We start from the raw sequence: 22,937 nt of genomic DNA, 5'->3' as shown, positions 1-22,937 counted from the left end.
AGGTCACTGCCTCCCAACAGTGTCTCTTACAAAGCCATGGCACACTGCACCCCAACACCGAGGGTAACAACGCATTGCATATACCAGAACTCAGCACTGAGGGAATGGCACACAATAAACACCACGTCCCAGCAGTAAGTGTAGTTCCATTGCAGGACCTCTTGCAATTTGAATCCCAAAGTAACAGCTCAAAATCTTTTGCATTTTCATTAACTAAATCAAATCTTTTACCTTTCTTCAATGCACTGTGAGGTTTTGATGTCAATTGTCGGTCTCATGGCTGATTGCATATGAGAGAACTTAATTCTGTTACTGAGTATCAAGAGATTAAAGAAATTGTAGGGTCAGAAAGATGGCTACATGGTTAAGAGTATCGGCCACTCTTCTAGAGGACCAGGAGTTCAGTTTCCAGTGCCTACACGGTGGCTCACAAACCATCTGTAACTCCAGTTCCAGGATATCAGATGTCTTCTAACCTCCACAAGCACCAGGCATGCCAAACGTACCAGCAGGCAAAACACCCACATAAAACAAATTAAATAAATCTTTCAGATACAGTTTTTAAAGAGTTGGGATATTGTATGATTGACTGAGACAGTCACCATGAAGGCGTTCACACAGAATCTCCTTAGGCTCTTAGTTTCTGTCTGCATCTTCTTCAGTGCTTCTGATTAATTCCACCAATGGATCCTGAGCCAACCAGAACATTCCTTATAGGACCTGGATCCAGTGAACAGCTCAGTGGTGCCTGCCGGGCCCCTAGTCCTGGAGTTCCTGTGTGTTCCTTGTTTGCCATCGGGCCCACCTGTTGGATCATGAGAGTCCTGTCTTGTTAGTCTTGGACTGCAGATGGCAGGTGTGGCTTTTTCAAAAGGCCTTTAGTATCCCTCCCCATATTCCCTTTCCTACTCTGCCCACCACTCCTCCAGCTCAATTTAACCCTTCCTGTTCTGTTTTTCCTTTACCCTTTATACCACTATGTTGTCTTCCCTCTTTCGGACGTTCCCACCCCTCCATGGCCCCTCATTATTTTCTGTTCTCTGTGGATAGGTGAAGTCAAACACACTTATCGAGAGAGCCCAAGCTGGCATGTGCAAACGAGAGAACACATGTGGTGTTTGCCTCTCTGTGTCTGGATTACCTCACTCAGAATGGCTGTTTCTAGTTCTATCCAGTTTCCCTGTGCAGCCCTGGCTGACCTGGAACTGCCTTTGTAGTTTGTAGACCAGGGTGACCTTAAACTCACAAAGATCTACCTTCCTTGGCCTCCTGAGTGCTGGGATCCAAGGTGTAAGGCTTAATTTTATTTTTACGAACAGCTCAATATTCTATTGTGTAAATGTACCACATTTTTATTATCCATTCATCAGTTGGTGGGTATATAGAAACCTACTGTCATAGAAAGTTCCTAAGTTACACACATATATAAGAATACTTTTAATCAAATAACCCCACAGTGGAGGTCCGGGGAGAATACCTCAACTATACACCACATGCTAGCATCTAAAAACACCAGTACCTGGTATGGGGTTACAATGAGATCCCATAGACACCCTGCAAGCATTATAGGCTATGAAAATACATTCTTTTTTGAGAAGTGGTTTCTCTGCGTAGCCCTGGCTGTCCTGGAACTCATTCTGTAGCTTAGGCTGGGCTTGACCTTGGAAATCTGCCTACCTCTGCCTCCTGAATGCTGGGATTAAAGGTGTATACCAGGGCTGGAGAGATGGCTCAGCCGTTAAAGGCTAGGCTCACAACCAAAAATATAAAGGTGTGTACCACCACCACCACCACCCAGCTACTCTCCAGAACTTGGTGGGAAGACCCTATTGACAAAGACCTACATGCTTGAGTACAGAGCATGGGAAAATCAAGGCGGTACTGGCCTAAAAGCTTCATTCCCACTGGCTAGTTTTCATAATGCTGAAAGGTGCTAATCAGAAACATCAGAAAAGAAAATTAATCGTCCCTCTCACCCAGCAAGCTACAATGGTGACAGGCCTGGCAAGATGTGCCCATGTCACAAGAGTGGCAGTAACGTCGCAGAAGTAACCAACCTCTTTCAGTTTGGATCTAAGGCACGCTCCAAGAGGCAGAATCCATTCCTGGCACTGTGAATGGGACCGATATCCTATAACCATATAGGTCATAAGCCCTGGGGGGAGAACCTGTTATGTGGTTGAATGGACACAGTATCAAAACAATTTCTACTGATTTATCATATCCATAGATCAATCCCTCTCTCAACCCTCCTCAGAGAAGACTCTCCCCACAGATGAAACTTCACAGAGGCCCCCAACTGTCCACCGTAGAGAGAGTAAGAGACTATGTATTTGCTCAGCCACAAATGAGCTGCACGTGTGACACCCCTCCCCAGAAGGCTCAGGGAAATCGGGCAGAAAGATTATTATTCAGAGGTGATGGACAACCTCAGGGAAACAATATTTTTGGATACAGCAGGGCGGTTGCACATGCAAACTCATAACGGTTGTGACAACATGCACGCCAGCACAATCTCAAGCTCCCTAAAAAATGCTAGCATGGGGTTTGAACACAAAATCCCACCAATAGCTGAGGAGCTATCAATGTGTGTTAGCTGCTGGGAGGGGAGAGAGATGCTCACTTTTCGTTACTCATGCAACCCCTAGCAGGCTGACCACACTCTAGGGCAAGCCCCACTCCCAAGAGTAGTTAGGCAACAAAGACCGCAGTTGGGATGGGGAGGAAACTCAATTGGATGGGTAGGTTGGTGAGGGTTGAAAGAGTAGCTAATGGGAGAGTTGGAAAAAAAGGTGACTTTGATCAAAGTACATTGTATGAAAGTCTCAAAGAATTAGCAAAAACATATTATTATTATTTTTTTGGTTCTTTTTTTCAGAGCTGGGGACCGAACCCAGGGCCTTGTGCTTCCTAGCTCTACCACTGAGCTAAATCCCCAACCCCAAAACATATTATTTTTAAGAACGTGCCTATATTAGAGAACCAACGGGGAGCAGAGACAGCTCAGGACATCCTCTGACCACCTCACGTTGCCTCCAGGACTCCCGATGAAGGTGCTGGGGTGTGCAGAAGGCACAGCCCAGTAGGACTTAGAGCCTGCAAGGAAGAAGAAAGATCCAGAAGGTGGCAGGGAAGGGGAAGGCCAGGGAGGGACAGGAGTTCAAGGTAAGGAGAGAGGTAGACACTAGTGATCAGTGGGTCAAGGAGAGTCACAGAGCAGAGTGGATAAACAAGAACGGGGACAGGTGGAGGGGTGGCAAGTGCAGGAGGGGAGGCTGCTGGGCTCTGCAATCCCCTCCCTCCACATGTTGCCTCTCTGCTGCTGAAGCAGACGTTCCCGGTCGTCAGAGCAGTGCAGATAGGGCCCATAGGCCACAGTACAGGATTTATCCACAGTTCTGGATCTAAAGTAGTGGAAGGTTAACAGAACCCCTTCTTGGCCCAGATGCTTGGGCCCTGAGTCTGAGTCACCCATTTCCTCCAGGCTGGGATTGGAGGGTGGCATGCCCTTCCTCCCACCCCACCCTGATCTGGAAGGATAAATGGAGAGAGGACTTGAGAATGGGTAGAGAAGATCAAAGACAGCTGAGGTGATCTCTCCCAGAGCCTCCGACATCTGAGTGTTGTGCTGAAGTAGAGTGGCCAAGCCACTAGAGACCTCAAGCTCCTGGAATGGACCTACCCTCCTGCTCCCTGGTTCCTGGCTTATTCTGCACATCACAACCTGTTGGGCCTAGCCCAGCCCTCACCTCCAACCGGGCCCGTACTACTCACTGTGTCCGAATGCTGAAGCTGCTGCTGCTGACACTGCCTCTCCTGTCCAGCCTGGTGCACGCAGCCCCTAGTGAGTTCTCCCTGGGCCCTCCCTGTCCTTCTCCCTGACCCTCATAGCTCACATGCCAGGGTACTAAGATTGGCCCTGTCTTATCCACAGGTCTAGCTATGCCACGAGAGGGCATTGTGGGGGGACAGGAGGCGTCTGGGAACAAGTGGCCCTGGCAGGTGAGCCTGCGTGCCAATGACACCTACTGGATGCATTTCTGCGGCGGCTCCCTCATCCACCCACAGTGGGTGCTCACTGCGGCACACTGTGTGGGACCGTGAGTCTCTCTGGGCTTGGCAGGGTGGGGCAAGGGATGGGTAGGAGAATGGGGTAGGGTGGGATCATCACACGGCATCTCTGGGTTTCTGGAAGTGACACAGGCTTCCTAAATGAGTATCTCTTCTCTTTAGGAGTAAGGCTGACCCCAACAAGCTTAGGGTACAGCTTCGTAAGCAGTATCTCTATTACCATGACCACCTGCTGACCGTGAGCCACATCATCTCCCACCCTGACTTCTACATCGCCCAGGATGGGGCAGACATTGCCCTGCTGAAACTCACTAACCCTGTGAACATTACCAGCAATGTCCACCCTGTCTCCCTGCCTCCCGCCTCAGAGACCTTCCCCTCAGGGACATTGTGCTGGGTGACAGGCTGGGGTAACATCGACAATGATGGTATGTGGTAGAGACGACTGAGGGCTAGACAGGTGAGGGCGTGGCCACGCCACATCCCCAGCACAGGGCTTCCCTCCAACTTGTAGGATGGAAATCTGAAGACCTAGGAAGTGGGGAGGCGTCAGGACAACAGGGCTCTCAGGTTCCATAAGCCAAGGATACGCCGGCGTAGTTAGGATAAGTCATCTTGGTCCCTCGAATCTCAGATGCTTCATGTCAAAAGGGGCCACAGTCTGCTTGTATTTTGGAGATTTGATTGAGGAAGGGTAAGACCACACGTACCAACAATGTCTCACACGCACTGGTTACAACTTCAGGGACTGGCATTTCACAGGCTGTGTCAGGGACCAGCATTTCATGGGCTGTGATCCAGGCCACAGGTTTTGTGTGGGGCTGGACAACTCCCTCAGGAGCCTCCAGCACCAGTTTCCCTTCTCCCTAGTGGTCTTGCTTAATTTCTTTTGACAACTCAGAATAGAGAGACCTTCAGGGATAGGGCCATGAGCAGGCAGGCCCGGGCCATGGACCTCAGGATGGATCCAATCTACACAGAGGAGGGGTGGGAGAATAGTGTCCAAGACCAGGGCTCCACTGGAATCCTCTACCCAGCCTGGGCCAGAGCCAGCCATGCTGAGGGGAGATGACAGCCTTTGCCCCTGCCCTCTACTGACCAGATGGCTGGCTAATGACCTTCAGGACTGTCCTCTTTCTCTGAATAAGGTCAGAAATCCAGGTCCAGCCTGGAGGAAGAAACCAGGTTGGCAGAGCTGAATGAAGTGGGCCTGGCTCAAAGAGGGCCTTGGGAACAGAACTATTCTCAGAGAACAGGGTGAGCTGAGCCCATAGCACGTGGAACCCTGCCCACGTGATGGCCTTTCTCTCACCCATAGTAAGCCTGCCACCGCCATTTCCTTTGGAGGAGGTGCAAGTTCCCATTGTAGAAAACCACCTCTGTGACTTGAAGTATCACAAAGGTCTCAGCACAGATGACAACGTCCACATTGTCCGCGACGATATGCTGTGTGCTGGGAACGAAGGACATGACTCCTGCCAGGTGAGCGCCTGTCCCCCCCTCTTACCACCCCCACCCAGCCTTTACAAGAGTACTGACCCCTGTCCTCTCTAGGGCGACTCCGGAGGACCTCTGGTCTGCAAGGTTGAAGACACCTGGCTGCAGGCAGGTGTTGTGAGCTGGGGTGAGGGCTGTGCACAGCCCAACAGGCCTGGCATCTACACTCGGGTCACCTATTACCTGGACTGGATCTACCGCTATGTCCCCAAGGACTTCTGAGTTGCATCCAGGGTGACCTCTGTTGTTCCCAGCATGCTGCTTTCTGCCTCCCTGCTTCCCTGCTCCCCAGCCTGAGCCCCAACTCTGCTCTACCTGAGCTCCTGACCACTCGTGTCCCTCCCGCTCAGGTAGCCACACTGTACAGGCAGCCACTCTGCTATGGCTCAATAAAATGCATTAAAGCAGCTGTGGGTTTTGCTCTGAATCTGGAGTCAACAGGGGTAGACGAAGTGTCTGGGAGAGCTGGGGTAATGTTGCTTGAGGTTTGGGGTACCAGCCGTGGGGTTTGTAGCCACCTCACTGTAGGAACCTCCTCACCACCCTGTCCGTCATCTTAACTTCTCTCTACACAAGTTCATTTCTTCTGGGTAAGGGTCATCCCCCCCACCTTGGGACCTAGAAATAGCAGGAAAACTTTAAGAGGTAAACAGAGGGTGGGAGGGTTGGCGTTATGGTATATGCATGAACACACACACACACACACACACACACACACACACACACACAATGGTGATCAAAATAAGAATAAGCAAATAATTGTAATCTTAAAGTCTAAAGATGCCCAGGTGCCGGTGTCCCATGCCTTTAATCCCAGCACTCGGGAGACAGAGGCAGGTGGATCTCTATGAGTTCAAGTACCCTGAGGAATGGTATCTAAGGTTGACCTCTGACCTTCACACGCACATGCAGACACGTGCATACATACACAGAGAGGGGGGGAAGGAAGGAGGAGAAGAAGAGGAGGAAGAGGAAGAGGCCTGCAAGGCTTCCCACAAACCAAGAAGTGTAGCATAGCCTGCACCCTTCCATTCAGCCAGGCATATCCCACCATCCTACCTGCAGGTAATGAGAGACATCCTTTTTGCCAGATTAACAGTTTACATAGCTGTGTCCACTGGGGAACGTCCTAGAGGCTCACCTTCCCACAGACACTGCTAAGCTGGGGCCAGTCCATGCCTGCTGTGTGAAATGCCATGTGGGGGTTGCACAGTGGTCGTTAGCCTGTTCCTGTTCGGGTTTCTCAGGTCATTACTGTTCCTGTACACATAGGTGTCCTGTGCCGGACCCTGCTGCCAAAAGGCGTGGCTGAGATCTTGGGGTAGCAGATCTCCATTTGTCTAAACAAGAGAAAACTGCTGCCTTGGGGAAGTGTGTCTTCACCTCCCTTCAAAAGTCAGAAAAGTCACAAGTACTATGCTGTTGCTAATACCGGTTGTCCTTCCTCGTGTGTGTGTGTGCGTGTGTGTGTGTGTGTGTGTGTGTGTGTGTGTGTGTGTGAATGTGAACACATGTGTAGAAACCAGAGGTCAACTTCAGGTGTCTTTAAAACAAACAACAACAACAAAAAAAAAAAAATACAAAAAACCCCCAAGGTGTCTCACTTCCCTGAGGTGCCCAAAAGTCCTGTCCCCACCTTCCCAGCTACAGCATTACAAGTGTGCCACCATGACTAGGGGCTTTTTTTTGTTTGTTTGTTTTTGTTTTGTTTTACGTTTTGTTTTGTTTTTTTGTTTTTTGTTTTTTGTTTTCCCCCGGAGCTGAGGACCGAACCCAGGGCCTTCCGGTTGCTAGGCAAGCGCTCTACCACTGAGCTAAATCCCCAACCCCTTGTTTTGTTTTACATCCTGACCATGTTCTACCCTCCCTGCTCTCCTCTCAGCCCCTCCCCCTCCCTCCCCTCTCCCTTCCTGCCTCCATTCCTCCTCCATTTCTCTTCAGAAAAGAACAGGCCTCCCTTGGATATCAACCAGCCATGGTCTATCAAGTTGCAGACTAGGCACCCCCTCTCTTATTCAGGCTAAACAGGGCACCCCAATAGGAGGAAAAGGTCCCAAAGGCAGGCAGCAATGAGAGACGGGCCCCTGCTCCCACTGTAGAAGTCCCACAAAAAGACCGAACTACACACTGTAACATATGTGCAGATGGCCTATTTCAGTCCTATGCGTGCTCCCTGGTTGGCAGTTCAGTCTCTGTGAGCCCCTATGGGCCCAGGTTAGTTGATTCTGTGGCTTTCCTTGTGATGGCCTTGACCCCTCTGACTCCTTCAGTCCTTCTTTCCCCCTCTTCCACAGGATTCCCCAAGCTTCCTCTAATGTTTGGTTTCGGGTCTCTGCATGTTCCCCTCAGCTCCTGGGGGAAGCCTCTCTGATGACAACTGGGTAGGCATGACCCTCTGAGTACAGCAGAGAATCATTAGGAATCATTTCATTGACCTTTTCTTTTTTATCTTTTAGGCAATTGTCTTTGGTTCTATCCTAGGTCTCTGGGCTCTCCAGCCTTTGGTTCCTGGCCCTCTAGGCACTGTCAGGAGTGGGCTTCCTCTCAAGCTGGATCAGCCATGTTTGGTCACTTCCACGGTTTCTGCACCACATTTACTACAACACATCTTGCAGGCAGACAAACTGAAGGCCAAAGGCCTTGTGTCTGGGATTGTGTCCCAATCCCTCCCCTGGACAGAGGACATGGCCGGCTCAGGCTTCAGTTCCCCCATTGCCAGGGATCTTAGCTGGGGTCACCCCATAGATTCCATCGCAATAGGTTTCTAACTCCTCCCAGAGAGCGACCCCCCATTCTTTCCTGGGGTTCTTGGGGGGCCAAATTCAAGTCCTCAGAATTACAAGACACATGCTTTACTGACTGAGCCATCGGCGCAGCCCCGGCTGTGGTCCTATGGAGACTGTTAATGACACGGAGTTAATGTCACATAGAACACATGCACCCTGGTCTGGGAAGCTGTCACACTGCTTACCTGAACTTGATACCCAAAGATCCACGTCTCCGTGCTTGTATCGTCTGGTGGTGCGCATGCACCAACGTCCCGTCTCCCAGTGTCTTTATTAGTTTTTGTATTTTTAATCCTAGTCTCGCTATGGAGCCCAAACTGGCAACCAATTCATGACCACCCTACTTCAGCTTCCCGAGTGCGGGGATGGGAGGGTGCACCACAGCCAACACCCTTCTTAGACATTTGGGCCACTTCCTCGGTTATGCCGGGGTTGTTTGGAGATCCTAGGGATGCTTAAGTCTGGGGCTACTGCTTCCTGCTAATGGATCCCAGCGAATCCTAGGACTGTTTCCCAAGAGGTGGTTTCTGTGTATTATTGGCCATTGGGTACAAATGCGAGAGAAGCAGAGCTGTGGCTGCACTAGGAGACACATACGTGCTACAGTGTGTGCAGTGGTGTTTGCCAGAATAGGATGCGTATATCATCGGCCTTCTCTAAAAATATCCCCGCTTTTTAATTCAGCACAACAACACCGCCTCCCTTGCTGCTTCCGTGAACTGTTTGCTTCCTTTCCTGCGCTTTTAACATGGGAGGGGGCTGTGCTTAGAGACGGAAGATTTCAGTTTTGTGGCAGTTCTCTCCCTCTCCCTCTCCCTCTCCTCCCTCTCCCTCTCCCTCTCCCTCTCCCCTTTCTCCCCTCCCTCTCCCTCTCTTTCTCCCCCTCTCCTCTCCTCTCTCCCTCTCCCTCTCCCTCCTCTCTCCTCTCTCCTCTCCTTCTCTCCCCCTCCTTCTCTCCCCCTCCCTCTCCTCCCCTCTCTCCTTAATCTTTCATATCTCTGGCTCTCTGGAACTAATTCTAGGGGCCAACTTCTGTCCTGAACTGACAAACATTCCTCCAGCCAGCCAAAGGGTAGCTATAGGACTTACTGGAGTCTGCTGCTCACTATACAGATGAAGTTGTGGTGGTTTGAATAAGAATGTCCCCCATGGGCTCATCCATTTGAATGCTTAAACAGAGGAAGAGGAACGCAGTTCAGAGAGTAGAAGTGCTTGGGAAGGATTAGGAGGTGTGGTCTCATTAGAGGAGGTGTGTTACTGGGGAGTGGACTTTCAAAAGCCACTCCAGGCCCAGATTCATTCTCTCTCTCTCTCTCTCTCTCTCTCTCTCTCTCTCTCTCTCTCTCTCTCTGTCTCCCTTCTTTCCCCTCCCCCCTTCCCTCTCCCCTCCCCCCCCTCCCCTCCATTCTCCCCGCCTCCCCCCCTCCCTCCCCTCTCCCTCTCTCTGTCTGTCTCCCCATGCCTTTCTCTCCCTGCTGGCTGTAGATCAGGGCAAAGCTCTCAGCTACTGCTCCAGCACCATGGTTTTCTTTGTGCGGTGATAACGGACTCACCCTCTAACACTGTAATCAAGCCCCCAATTAAATGATTTACTTTATGAGGTGCCTCTGTCATGGTGTCTCTTCACAGCAATGGAACAATAGCTAAGACATTAGGTTCCTGAGGAGGACCTGCATGGATTCCACACCGACAGCCTGCACACATAGACAGAGAGCTCCGAGTGCACATCCTAAACATCCTGCAATACCTAGTCGTGTGCAAAGGCATACCTTCTCCTCTGTGACCCATCAGCTCTTTGTGGGCTGTCACTGTCCATGTCAGGGAGAACAGCTTTCTGAGAATTCAACCATACAGTGTATGTAACAGGCTCAGAGGACAAAAATCAATCTAAAAACATGGAGCTCTAAATGTGAGGTCCATGGCCTGGCTGGGATAGGGACACAGGGCAGGAACCACACTGGGCTTGTGTGTGTGTGTGTGTGTGTGTGTGTGTGTGTGTGTGTGTGTGTGTGTGTGTGTCAAGCTCAACCCTCCTCTTTGGGCCCAAGGGGGGCATCCTGAGAGAAGTGAGCAGTCTGGAGAAGGGGACAGCCCTAGCACCACTCTAATATAGAACCCCAGAGGCAGGAAGACTAGAGCCCTTGGAGGAAATTGTCACTGTGGTCCACAGAAAACTTATCTAGCCCATGACCCTGGGATACAAGAGACCCCAGTAGTTGGGAAAGGGTCACAAGACCAGACTGTGACCTCCCTCTGCCCTTCCATCTAGACAAAGGCCACACATGTCATTGGTTGTTGGGAGAATGCAGGGATGCACAGGTGGAATTTCTTCCTGAACAGCTGAGATCCAGGGTGTCCAGGAAACTAGGTGACAAAGTGAGCAGGAGACCAGGTCCCTCAGAACAGAGGCAATGGCTCCTCCTAGGGAGACCTGTACTAGCTCCAGAGTTTGGGACTCAGAGGATCTGTCCATGGAGGACAGCCCTAAAGCTGGGTGACATTAGGCTCCTGGACCAGGTGGGATGGCCTGTGGGGACACATGGCTCCCTCACCCTGCTGTCTATGCTGGGATGAGCTGACATCACCGACCTCCCAAACAGTCCCTTCTTAGACCAGCACCTCAGGGAGGCAGGCCCAGACTTGCACGGTGTCCTTATGCTTCACTAGGTCAAACACTTAGTGTGCATTCTTTTGAAAGGTGTACTTTATTTTTAATAGTGTGGGGAGAGCCACATGCGCACATGAGCGCAGGTGCTCATGGAGGCCAGAAGAGGGCGATAGACAGCCTGGAGCTAGAGTTAGAGGTGGTTGCAAATCACCCATATCTGGGTCATCTACAAAACAGCACTTGCTCTTAACTGTCGAGTCATCCCTCCTGCGCCTACTGTGCGGTCTTGAGCTTTGGGTGTGGGACAGGCAGGTCCGAAATAGCCACGTGATGGCACATGATGTCACATACGGGAGGGAGGAGGACTAAACATCACTCCCACCCCCACCCCCGCCTCGGTTCACCAAAGCCTGATCTAGAGGGTATCAATGGAACTCTCCCACCCTGACTTGAGATTTGAAGTTGAAAAATGTCCTGCACTCTGCTGGACCAACCCGGGTCACTAGGCCCCAGCCATGACGGGAAATCCAGCTCAGGGAGCCAGAGACTTGGCCCCTCTGACCTGAGGTGGCGTCAGAAGACCCAGGGCTGGATGCGGGAACAGGGACACTGAGGAGGGTATGTTGTCACAGATGCCTATGCTCACACAGAGCTTTCTGAGGAGCCTCAGAGGCTGGACTTCTGGATATGGGAGAATGGGTCCTGTAGGGACCAGGAGGGTTGCCTAGACACCGGAGCCCCCCCACACTGGGAAAATAAACTCAGGTTTCAGTGAGGACAGCATCCTAGCTCTGCTGCCTCTGAGCTTGTCCCTGCATTCTGGGCTGCAGACTTCATGTGAAGACAGGTGGAGGTAACAGCTCTTCCCTGGCAAATGTGGCAGGATGGAGATGCTGTGACAGACCTTACTTCCTCCCCCTCTCCCTCCCCCTTCCCCTCCCTCCTCCCTCCTCCCAATTTACAGCATATACAGAGCTGTCCAGGTTGGTCTTGTCACCACAATAAACAGACTCCTCAGCCTTCTGGCCCAGACCTAGAAATGGCCAGATCCCTCTGAACTTTCAACTCCCCTCTGTTTCTATCATTCATTCTGTTCATGTCTACTATCCTCCCATTCTGTACAACAAGATCAGCCCTCCATAGAACATCTAAATGTTTGGAATATTTTGATTCAAGACATATTATATAGAACTCAGGAAGCAATTTTTTTTTAAAAAAAGTAAAAAACATTTGCACACTCACCAAAAAAGATATGCAAATAGACAATATGGACATGTGGCGAAATGTATACCATTAGCCTCGACAAAAATGCTAATTAGAGACAGAGAGAACAGAGCGGAGAGTGTGGCCCGGTTGGTAGAATGCTTGTCTGGCATGCAGGAGGCACAGGGTAGGGGGTTCCCTGTCCAGAATAAGCTGAAAGTGATAGTGTTGATTTCTAGCCCGACAAAATCACCTGAGAGAAGGGCCTCTGGGCCTCCTAGGGGGAATTAGCTTCAATTACACTGATTTAGGTGGGAAGAAGCAAATACTGTCCAGGGCACCATTCCCTAGCTGGGCTCCTGAACTTTATAAATGAAGAAAGAAAACAGGGCTGGACACGTTCATGACTCTCTGTTCCTAGACTGTGTCCATTATATGACTACTTGCCTCATGCCCCTGCCTCCGTGCCTTCCCCATAGTGATGAGTATACCTTGAACTGGGAGCTAGAATAAGTGCTTTCACCCTTAAGTTTCTTTTCTTAGGATGTTTTATCAATGCAACAGTAAAACTGAAAACTAAGAGACCGGACATGGTGATGCATATCCGTAATCGTAGCACTTAGAAGATGAAAGCAGGAAGTTCAGGAGTTCAAGGCCAACCTGGGCTACAGGAGGCTCTGTTTGACAGATAGACAGATAGAATAAAAAGACAGACAGACAGAATGAAAGACAGGAAGACAGACAGACAGAAAGACAGGAAGACAGACAGACAGAATGAAAGACAGGAAGACAGACAGAATGAAAGACAGGAAGACAGACAGAATGAAGGACAAGAAGACAGATAGACAGAATGAAAGACAGAAAGACAGACAAGGAGTTGGGGATTTAGCTCAGTGGTAGAGCACTTGCCTAGCAACTGCAAAAACCTGGGTTCGGTCCCCAGCTCCGAAAAAAGAAAAAAAAAAAAAAAAGAAAGACAGACACACACAGACAGAATGAAAAACAGGAAGACAGACAGAAAGCAGGAAGACAGACAGACAGACAGACAGACACAGAATGAGCCAGGGTGACTTAATGTTTCTAAGCCAACCACTCTGCAGATTGAGGCAGGAGGATCACTGCAAGTTTGAAGCCATCCTGGTCTACAGGGAAAAAAGTTGTCCAAATAAAAGCCAGGAAGAAACTCTTCACCCACTCCACCCCTGCCTAGGGTTCCTGAAGCTAAGGAAGAGTTAGTAGACACCAAGAACTGGTTAGAAAAGCCCAGTCCTATCTGTAGCCAACAGGATGTACTCACAGCCCCAGATCTGAAAGCCTTGTATCCTTTAAATATTCTGTGTGAGTCCACAATCACAGTTGTGCTCCTGCGAGAGAAAACATGTGTTCACACAAAACACAAACTGTTAAAAGCAGCGTTACTCCTAAGAGCCCTAATTAGAAACAGCCCAAATGTCCATTAACTTGTACCCAGATGAGTGAATCCTGTGAATTCCTTCCAACAGACAGTATTAGCCACAAGGGAAGATCCAGGACACTGTAAAACATGTGTGCTCAGAATCAGTGTAGAGAGGAGACCGAGTCTGGAGGCAGTGGCCTGCCTTCTCAGCCACGGGAGAGGCTAAGGCAGAAGGACTGCGGTGAGTTCAAAGGCAGCCTGGTCAACCTAACAGTACTGTCTCAAAACATCAAAAAGTCCCGGGGATGTAGCCTAATGGTAGAGTTTTCCCCCAATGCATGCAAAACTCTAGAATAGACAGGGCATTGAATCTTGCTATTCTAGGACAAGCCTAGGGCATCCCCGAGAAGTCATCCGGCTTCCTGCCTATCAGGAGCCAGAGAGTGTGGGACAGGCAGAGTACAACAAATTGATAGGACCCACTTTCTCTCAGTATTCTGAGGGTTTCACAGCTACATCTGTGTTACAAAACTCCTAACCTGTGTGCTCCTACAGGACTGTGGGAGGTGGGAGGGGTGCTGGGAGCCTGACTGTGCATAGAACCTGCCACAACCCTTTTTCCTGTAGAAGGTACCAGGTCCGCAAATCCTGCTTCCCACCGCATCGTCTGGACTGTCCACCTTCAGTCATCCAGCAGCCCATAAAATAGCAAATAAAAGCCTATGAAAAGCGTGGACACTCTCCGAAAGAGCGTGGCACAGAAATTTGAGGCCAACCTGAGCCACCTGGATCTCTCTCCTCCAAAAGAAATAAAATTAAAAAGGACCCTGAAGAGTGGGAGAGGCTGCTCTCTCCCTGCTAAACACAGTCCCCGCACCAGGAGGCATTGGGCTTCCTCCTTATGAAGGAGCCCCTTGCGTGCCTACCTGTCGGCACACCCGAACCGCAGTTCCCTCTTCCCATCCTGCAGCGCCACCTAGAGGCTCTATAAGTGAACAGCAAAGAGCATTTCCAAGGATTTACTCTTAGCGCCCGGCCCACTCACTGAAAGCTCATTCAGCCCTTTGCTTTCAGAAATTACCTGAAACCTTTTCTTTTGCTGTTCTTCCCGTTAAAGCCATCACCAGGCCGCACACGGCCAGAGTCAGATGTGCAAAGGTGGCAGGGCTCACCCTCCCCCTTGGCCTCTCTCAGTCCCAGCCATGGAGGTCCCGAAGTGCAGGACAGAGAAGGTGCCATGATCCTAGGGTGGATCTCTGCTAGAGAACTGGGAGCTAGTGCAGGGGCGGACATAGGCAAGCGATTGTTTGACGATATCAAGAACCTGCAGCTGGCCACAGAACTGGCTGGTTCCTAGTCTCTTTTGAATACGGTTCACCCCAATGCCCTGTTCAATAAGATCCCGAAAGGTCAGTCCCCCGCCCCGACCCCCGCCATAGCGGGGGTGTGTATGTGGTGGGGGGTGGGATCACCCCCTGCAATCCTTTTTCCCTCTCATCCCTCAGGTGAGCCCTGACTGGAGCTCTTCTCACCCCCTTGGAGCTTGGGTAAATCTCTCGTGGTCTGAGTTTAGTCCCAAACAAGGCTACAACCCTGTCCCTCCTGTGTCCCTCCTGTGCACCGCGGTGCTGAAGTCCAGCTCACCCTTCCATGCCTGTGAGCATCCTCCTTGGGAGACTCAGAATCTGCTCTAAAGATTAACTGCTGCCAACTTCATCCTTGCCTGCTGACCCCTCGTCAGGTCGGTTGGACACACTTGCAGGTGCTTCTTCTCCAGCCCCATCTTGTACAGGTAACCTTATGGTCTGAGTCTACAGAGTCCCAGCACGGAATAACACGAGGATGAAGGCTGAGGACTTTCTGTGAGTCACCGATCCCAAGAACACTGTGCTACTTGTGATGGCTAAAGTCTTTTGTCATCTGACCCCAAACTCTTCGTGTGCAACATGGCCACACCTGGACTCCAGGTACATTTGGGATGCCAAGATATTAAGGTCCAATGGCGACCATCTGGATACCCACCCAAGACAAGGACACAGAAACAAATTTAGCAGCACAGGAAGATAGTTCTCTCGGCATATGGTAAACCGCACCTGTGGGCATCTTTTCCAAAGAGAAGGAAATGTAAAACTCACACAAAACCCTGAACTTGGATGTGCACGGAACCTTTATTAAGAACAGTAAAACCAAAAGCAGCCCAGTGCCTTCAACATGCATGGAACATCTCCATTCCTCCCCACCTTCCAGCCAAGAACACCCACCCCTGCAGGCCACCGTCCCAGGGATGTCCAGACTCCCAGAAGGCCATAGTACAGGTCAGGCTCAGAAGACCAGACAAAGGCTGAAGCAGTAGGTACTGGGAGACTCATCTTCTGACGACCACCATGAGGCCAGCTGGGCTCAGGAGAACCTCTTCATCTGCTGCGTGATCCAGGGCAGGAAGGACTGCACTCGTGTGTAGACCCCAGGGATGCCCCTCAGGGCACAGCCATAGCCCCAGCTCACCACTCCTACCAAGTTCCAGGAACCTGCTACCCTGCAGACCAGGGGGCCGCCTGAGTCACCCTAGAAGAGGAAGCAGCATCCGTGGATATTGGCCCTTAAGTGGGATTGGGAACAGGAAGTAGGAAGTCTACTGAACTCACATAGCAGGCCCCACGGCCCTCGCTGCCAGCACACAGCATGTCATCTTGGATGAATCTGTGGCCCTGGTTGTGGTGCCTGGTGGCATTATGGTATAGCTGTTCACAGAGGGCATTATCCACGATTTTCACCTGAACCTGCTGCAGGCGGTAGGGAGGGGGCAGCGACCCTGGGGAGAAAGGAAGTAGGGTTGGCGGTACATAGATCCTAACTCTCCACTCCCCTACCAACTCGCCCTGGGTGCTGAGAACGCTTCCATCCCCATTCAAACCCATCTCTGGAACAGTGTGTGTGGGAGACACACATCTGCAAGATCCATGCCCAACTCTGACACTTAGGAAGCTAAAAGATGGTTATGGGGGAGCGGTGAGATGGGTCAGTTGGTAAAGACCTAAGTTCATCCTCTGGGACTCATATGCTAGAAGGAGAGAAAAAAATTCCCAAAAGTTGCCTCCTGACCTCCACATGGATGTTAGGACAAAATATGACTCCCCCCCCACCAAATAAATACACAAATAACGTAATAAAAATCTATCTGCCTGCAGTTCAAGAACCAAGGAGAGGGGAATCTGATGCTCTAGTATTTCCAAAAAAGGAGAGAAGAGGAAAGGAGGAGGAAAAAGAGAAAGGGGAGGAAGAGGAGGAGGAAAAGGAGGAGGAAGATGAGGAGGAAGAGGAGGAGGGGAAGGAGGGGGAGGGAGCATGGAGGAGGGGAGGGAGCATGGAGGCGGGAGCACAGAGGAGGATAGGAAAGAGTAAGGGAGGCCCTTTGCCTCTCGAAGTCTTGGCCTGGCCATGACGTTGGCATCAGGTACAGATGGACATCTTGAGTATCTGGGGAAAAGTAGCCAAAGGTCCTCTGTATTCACCAGAATTCTCTTCCCTCCCTTGACTTCTGTTCCCTAGGACCTCCATGCCACCCAGCAGGGATTCTCAGATGACAAGTTTGTTCCCACGGCCTGAATCTTTCCTTGGTACATACCATACATGTGGACCATGCCCCAGCCAGTCACCCAGCATGGGTACCGTGAGTTGACCTCCAGAGACCCAGAGAACAGCTTGACCGGCTTGATGTTAGCAGAATAGTCGAGGGGCTTCTCCAGCCTAACCAAAGCCACATCCGAGCCGGGGACACCCTGCACGAAGTCCTGGTGGACGATGACCTGGCTCACCCTGGACAGCTCCTTGCCCGCATAGAGGTACACATCCCCAGCGTGGATGCGGAAGGCCGATGGGTCAGCATCCCTCCTGAGATCAGAAAGAAGTTGTGACTACGTATCCTAGGAACTGTGGGGGAAGTTCTCCTGGACAAAATCAAGTGAACCCCATGTTGGTCTCCCTGATTCACCCCACATCCTACCCAACACGAGATGACAGAGGGACTCACTTACAAATGCAGTGGGCGGCCGTCAAAACCCACTGTGGGTGGATGATGGAGCCCCCACAGATGTGCACCCAGGAAGCCAGGTGATAGCTGTAGGTCCTCAGGCTGACCTGCCATGGCCACTTCCCCTGTGGGGCACTATGACCCCCCGAGATGCCCACCAGCACATCCTCAGGCACAGATGCTGCAAGCAACAGATGGAAGGTCAGGAGCCCAGTGCTCAGCCTGCCACCCACACTGGGGCAGAGCAGGTCATACATGTGTCCCCAGGGTCCTGGGAACAGGGCTTTCTGGAGCCTGTGTAGAAGATGGCATGGGAAGAGGACTCACCCGAGCTCCCAGCAGTGGAGCATCCAAGAAAGAAGAGAGTCAGACGCAGCAGGCCCAACATCTGTAGAGAGAAACAGAGAGAGTATGGAGGGGGCTGGGCTAGCTTCCATCAGGATGGAGAGGGCCAGAGCCCCTTCCTGGATCTGGGAGAAGCCGGAAGCATGGAAGGGCATGGAGGAAGCAAGTCTTGCCTGGGTTGTGATGGAGAAGCTTGGTACCCAGAGTTTCACCAAGGGCATCTAGAAGGGAAGAGGGTGATGCCCTTACCATTGCAGGTCTCTGTAGTTCCCTCCTTGCCAGAGCTTCTCCGCCCTTTAGCCTGAAGCCCCAGGAAGTGGGTAGGAGAGTTGGGCAAGCCTGTGCTTCAAGGAGGGGCTGGAAGGAAGTGGCATTTAACCTCAAGCAGGGGCTGTTGGGAACTATGTCCTTCCCTGGTTCCGGTACCCAGAATAACAGTCATAGGAAAGTCACTGTCTGCTCAAAGTAGCATCATGGGGAAGTTTGGGGGAGGAGGGCTGCAGTCTAGCCTGGTGCTGGTGCTAGCTCATCCTGTGAGGGGCAAGGGAAGAGAGTCCTCTCCAGATATATAGGTGACTCAGGTAAACCAGTTCCCCCATTCATAGAGCCATGCTCCCGACACCATAAGGAAGCTTCTGCCCAGGGATCCACTTCTGGGCTTAGAGTGACTAGAACACAGGCCTCAAATACACTTCACAAAAACTAGCTGAGTAGTTGAGAACCTTACCACTGTGAACACCCATAGGCAGAGCCCACAGGACCTAGGACCTGCGGGAAGCTGAGGCCCATGGATCCCAGAGGGCCAGCAATTCCCACACTGGCCACAGTAACTCAGTCTTGTGTTTCCTTCTAGAAATCTTAGTATTGGATATGCCCTGGAGCCACCATGGGCCCTGGCTGAACTCTCCCCCCATTTCTGGCCAGCCTCTGTGTGTGTGTGTGTGTGTGTGTGTGTGTGTGTGTGTGTGTGTGTGAAAGGATGGGGGTTCTCATATAGTTCAAGATGGCCTCAAGTTTAGTATGTAGCCTAGAATAACCTTGAACTTCTAATTCTCTTTTCCCTCCCTCTCTACCACCCAAGTACTGGCATCTCAGGTGTGTATCACTATGTCTGGTTTTATGCAATGCTGGGGCCTCGTGCATTTTAGTCAAGTAGTTTGCCCACTCCCAGCCTCTAGCAGTTCTTTTACCTATAGCACTGTGTTAGCTTTGGGGAAAGTTCAGGGCCCCATGATGGAATCTAGGGGGCCTATCCCTCATAGGATCCTTCTGTTTGTCATTCATCAGCACCTGCACCTGCACCTGCACCTGCACCTGCACCTGCACCTGCACCTCCTCCTGCACCTGCTCCTGCACCTGCCTGCACCTGCCCTGCACCTGCTCCTGCACCTGCTCCTGCACCTGCTCCTGCTCCTGCACCTGCACCTGCACCTGCACCTGCACCTCCACTGAACAATGTGGCTCCTTTGAGTGGACACACCAACCCCATGGGAACCAGGCCAGACTCTTTCCTTTCAGTCACCATGACACCATCTTTCAGAAAGGATCCCACCAGTCACTGGAGGCATGCCCCTGCTCTTCCCCACAAGGTGACCCAGAAAGCAATGCCCGTCCCTTCTCAAGACTTGATGTCTCTAAGCTCTAAAACCAGAGTGGGCTTTAGGGTTGCAGACGGTGCTAGTGGAATAGTTGCTCGGGGCTGGCTGTATCTGGGGAGTGTGGAGGAAGCAAGGGAGACGCATACCTGGCCCCAGGTCCAGTGAGAGCTGGTCTGAGAGGCTGAGCTAAGAATACAGAGCACCTACCTGTGAGTGGGGACAGTGAATTCTGAAGCCACGGGATGGATTACACTTTGGGGAAACTGTGTAAGCCTCGTATTGGGGCATGAAATTCCTGGCTCTGGAGCCATTACACAATGGCAAGGCTAGGAGGGACTGTGGTCAGGAATCAGGCTGAGAGAAAGCCTAGTGTAAACCGTGAATCATCAGGACAGGAACAGCAGGCTGAGTGTGGTGGAACTAATCCCAGCACTCAGAATGGGAGTTTATGGCCAGTGTGGCCTCAATAGTAAGCTCCAGGTCGAGGCTCCATAGTCAGACACTATCTTAAATAACAAAACTAAGCAAGACCAGGAACGGCAAAGAGGGAGAGACAGGTCCTCTCAGGGATGCTCACCTGGGGCACAGACATGAAGTACACTCAGGGCTGGGCCCTTTACACTTTCTAAGGAAGCGAGCAAAACCTAAGGAGCGCCCTGAGGGCTCACTCAGGAGAAACCATTTCCTACTCCCCGTGGCCATTGCAAGCCCAGTGTACCTTATCTGTGCGAGATCACCTGGGGCCCCTCATTGGTGGTCCTACTATTGCTGTTAGGCAATAAGACCTAGAGATAGGATACCTGGCCACCCTGATAGGGGCAGAACCAGGCCACCACGAACGAGCACATCCAGTGATAGGATCAGAAAGAACTAAGGACCACGTGAGTTGGGTCAGGTAGCTGTTAGCACCAGAGCTGCAACCTAGCCAGTGAGAGGTCCTGTCGACCTTCTGGGCTCGGGGATGCTGTTAGAGAAAGGATGTGGTTGCCCAGGGGTGGTGTTGCAAGAGAGAGAGCTAGAATGAGGTACCAGCACTTGGGTACCACTGTTTGAGACTAAAATGACCAGAGTCCTTGGGACACTTGAGCTACTGCTGGTAAGAGGCACAAACAAGGTTTTTCTAGTGTCCCCAGATATATCTCAGCCTGTGTATGAGGGGAACATGGATTAGTGATGAACCAACTCCTGGGTTAGGCACAGTACTTTCCCAGGACCTGAAAAGTCCTCCTCTCCAGTTCTGGGTGATCCAGGGAGAAATCCCCATTGTCCACATGGACAGATCTGCTTAGTCACGTGTGCTGTTGGCTGGTTCCCAGCATCCTCAGCTGCAGTTGAGGGAGCAGGATAATCAAGGGCCCCGAGGAATGGGCTGTGGTATGCAAGCTGCACGCTAGGATACCCCTGACTGTCATCAGAGAACACGTTAGTGCACGTTCAGGCTGAGCTTTGAGCAGATGGGAAGTTGGCCTGGGAGTCAGGGACCGAGCAGGATGTCCCTGGGACTGAGAGGAGCTGGCGACAGGGAAGAGGCCAGGTGCTTGGGCCATTCTTCTTGACGGCTCTGTCTCACGTAGAAGAGTGTCTCCCTGCATTGGCCTGCTGGGTTTTGTGTGCCCAGGGTCACACTTGTCCTGGTCTCTTGTCATGGGATCAGACCCAGAGGTGAGCAGGGGGAGAGATCCACAGTTGACATTCTCTCCTGGTCCCCAGCCTGTCTGCAGCCGTGAGTGGCCTTAGGGAAGCCACTGTCTCCATTGTTCCTAATCTGGAGTGCAGGGACAATCTCACCTGCCTTGGGAGAAAGGAGCTGTTGTTCCCAGCGAGTATCCCCAGGAAAAGGTCCCAGGAGCCATTATTGTTCATTAGTTTCCAAAAGTGAGTTTACCAAGAACATTCCAGAAAGGGCTCTGGCACAAATGGATCCTGAGAGATTTATTTACCCCAAGATTACCTTAGGGACCAGCCAGTTCTCTATTCATAATAGCACCTGTCAAGGGTGTCAGGACCCAGTGGCTCAGCCCTGAGAATGACCAGGCTAGGCTGAAACATCTCTGTGCAGACTGCCCCAGCATTCAATTATGATTTTCTCCATTTAATTTTCTTGTCTTTTAGGCTTGATTGTCTCATCTCTCAAAGAGCATTTTGCCGTTTAAAAAAAGCAATGATGTCAGACCGGGGGCATAGCTCAATGGTAGAGTGCTTATCTACCATGCACAAGTGTATTGTTTCAACCAGCCCTGTAGCAGAAAAAAAAAAAAACAACCAAGCGACAGTGTCCGTTAATGAAAACCCATCTTATTCCTTGTTTTAAAGATAATGCCAGGGCCTGAACCATTTGTGAGGAAGTGGGGTGTATAACATTCCAGCTATCACATTTACAACCACCTTCTAAGTGGGTGCCCTGCCAGACCCTGCCCCAAGGGCACTAACTCTCTTCGTCCCAAACTACCCCTGCAGAGGACACTACACCGGGACTTTCCAGGGCATGAGGAGAAGGACCCATTTGGGCATGTAACAGAGGGCTTGGTACCCGATAAGTCTGGAGAAGATGTGTCCACAGACCTGGTACCCCATTCTCTGAGAGTGGCTGCCAGGGCCCTTGCAGGTGAAAGCCACCATTGTGTCATTGGGAAGAACTGTGGAGACAAACCTCCCCAGGGGTAAGAGGGAGGTTACAGCAGGAATATCGCTGGGGTGACTTCTCTGGGAGCCAGTGTCATCCTAGAGAGCAGTGGTTCTCAACCTTCCTAATATTGCCACCCTTGAATACAGTTCCTCATGTTTCTACCTCCCATAAGACTATTTCATCGCTACTTCCTAACTGCTATTTCGCTACTGTTACGAATTTTAGTGTAAATATCTGTGTTTCCCGATTGTCTTGCTTGACCCCACAGGTTGAGAACAGCTGCTATAGAGGAAGACGGCGGGATGTGGTTACCTTCCCTCCTCCTCCAGAGTTTACCAAGTGTGATCCGCTCTCTGAGTCTCCTGGCCAATGCTGCTCAATGAAACTTGGTAAGAAGTACCAGGTGCGGGTTGGGGATTTAGCTCAGAGGTAGAGCGCTTGCCTAGGAAGCGCAAGGCCCTGGGTTCGGTCCCCAGCTCCGGGAAAAAAAAAAAAAAAAAAGTACCAGGTGCCACAGGGACTACTGAAGCACGTAGCGCTTCAGAAGCCACAAGCTTGAGGCTGGTGTGGCCTGCCTAATGAATGTCAGGCCAGCTAAGGCTGCATAGCAGGATCCTGGCTTGGGATTAGGGGGAACAGCCAGCTGAGATGAGGCAAAAGAACTGGCTGTCAAGCCCAACACCTGAGCTCCGTCCCTATGTCCCACACAGTTGGAAGGAAGGAGCTGAGTCCTATAAGTTGTCCTCTGAACTCAACCTATGCACCGCCCTTCTTCCC

General features: G+C 51.2%; 2 protein-coding genes across 3 annotated transcripts; one reads left to right on the top strand and one right to left on the bottom strand.

Annotated features, from left to right (window-relative positions):
• The first annotated feature begins 3,566 nt into the window (after positions 1-3,566).
• LOC116909684 (tryptase) lies at positions 3,567-5,975 on the top strand. Of its 2 annotated transcripts, none has more exons than XM_032913344.1 (5): positions 3,567-3,844; positions 3,935-4,100; positions 4,234-4,499; positions 5,390-5,553; positions 5,626-5,975. In XM_032913344.1, exons 1-5 carry the CDS (start codon positions 3,673-3,675, stop codon positions 5,788-5,790), a joined length of 933 nt encoding a protein of 310 aa, XP_032769235.1. In that variant the 5' UTR covers positions 3,567-3,672; the 3' UTR covers positions 5,791-5,975. The 2 variants fall into 2 exon arrangements, with proteins under 2 accessions (XP_032769235.1, XP_032769234.1); XM_032913343.1 differs by having other exon boundaries at positions 3,611-3,868; positions 5,626-5,904.
• Positions 5,976-15,961: 9,986 nt separating this feature from the next.
• On the bottom strand, positions 15,962-17,979 carry LOC116910498 (serine protease 29-like). The gene is made up of 5 exons (XM_032914390.1): positions 17,919-17,979; positions 17,592-17,772; positions 17,187-17,452; positions 16,207-16,373; positions 15,962-16,126 (listed from the first exon to the last, which is right to left on the bottom strand). Exons 1-5 carry the CDS (start codon positions 17,977-17,979, stop codon positions 15,962-15,964), a joined length of 840 nt encoding a protein of 279 aa, XP_032770281.1.
• Between the last annotated feature and the right edge of the window lie 4,958 nt (positions 17,980-22,937).

The sequence above is a fragment of the Rattus rattus genome, chromosome 9, assembly GCF_011064425.1.
Source record: "Rattus rattus isolate New Zealand chromosome 9, Rrattus_CSIRO_v1, whole genome shotgun sequence".
Lineage (NCBI taxonomy): Eukaryota > Metazoa > Chordata > Mammalia > Rodentia > Muridae > Rattus > Rattus rattus.
The sequence above is the reverse complement of the archived record's forward strand: the minus strand, read 5'-3'. Positions and strand labels throughout refer to the sequence as shown.

What these genes read in the sequence shown, in the direction of transcription:
- LOC116909684 (XM_032913343.1), top strand. Translation starts at nt 3,673, where the DNA reads ATGGACCTACCCTCCTGCTCCCTGGTTCCTGGCTTATTCTGCACATCA. An exon ending in GTTCTCCCTGGGCCCTCCCT is followed by an intron (nt 3,869 to 3,934) that starts GTCCTTCTCCCT and finishes TCTTATCCACAG; the next exon opens with GTCTAGCTATGCCACGAGAG. An exon ending in GGGTAACATCGACAATGATG is followed by an intron (nt 4,500 to 5,389) that starts GTATGTGGTAGA and finishes TCTCACCCATAG; the next exon opens with TAAGCCTGCCACCGCCATTT.
- LOC116910498 (XM_032914390.1), bottom strand. Translation starts at nt 17,979, where the DNA reads ATGTTGGGCCTGCTGCGTCTGACTCTCTTCTTTCTTGGATGCTCCACT. An exon ending in CTCCACTGCTGGGAGCTCGG is followed by an intron (nt 17,773 to 17,918) that starts GTGAGTCCTCTT and finishes TGTTGCTTGCAG; the next exon opens with CATCTGTGCCTGAGGATGTG. An exon ending in GGGCATGGTCCACATGTATG is followed by an intron (nt 16,374 to 17,186) that starts GTATGTACCAAG and finishes CTTTCTCCCCAG; the next exon opens with GGTCGCTGCCCCCTCCCTAC.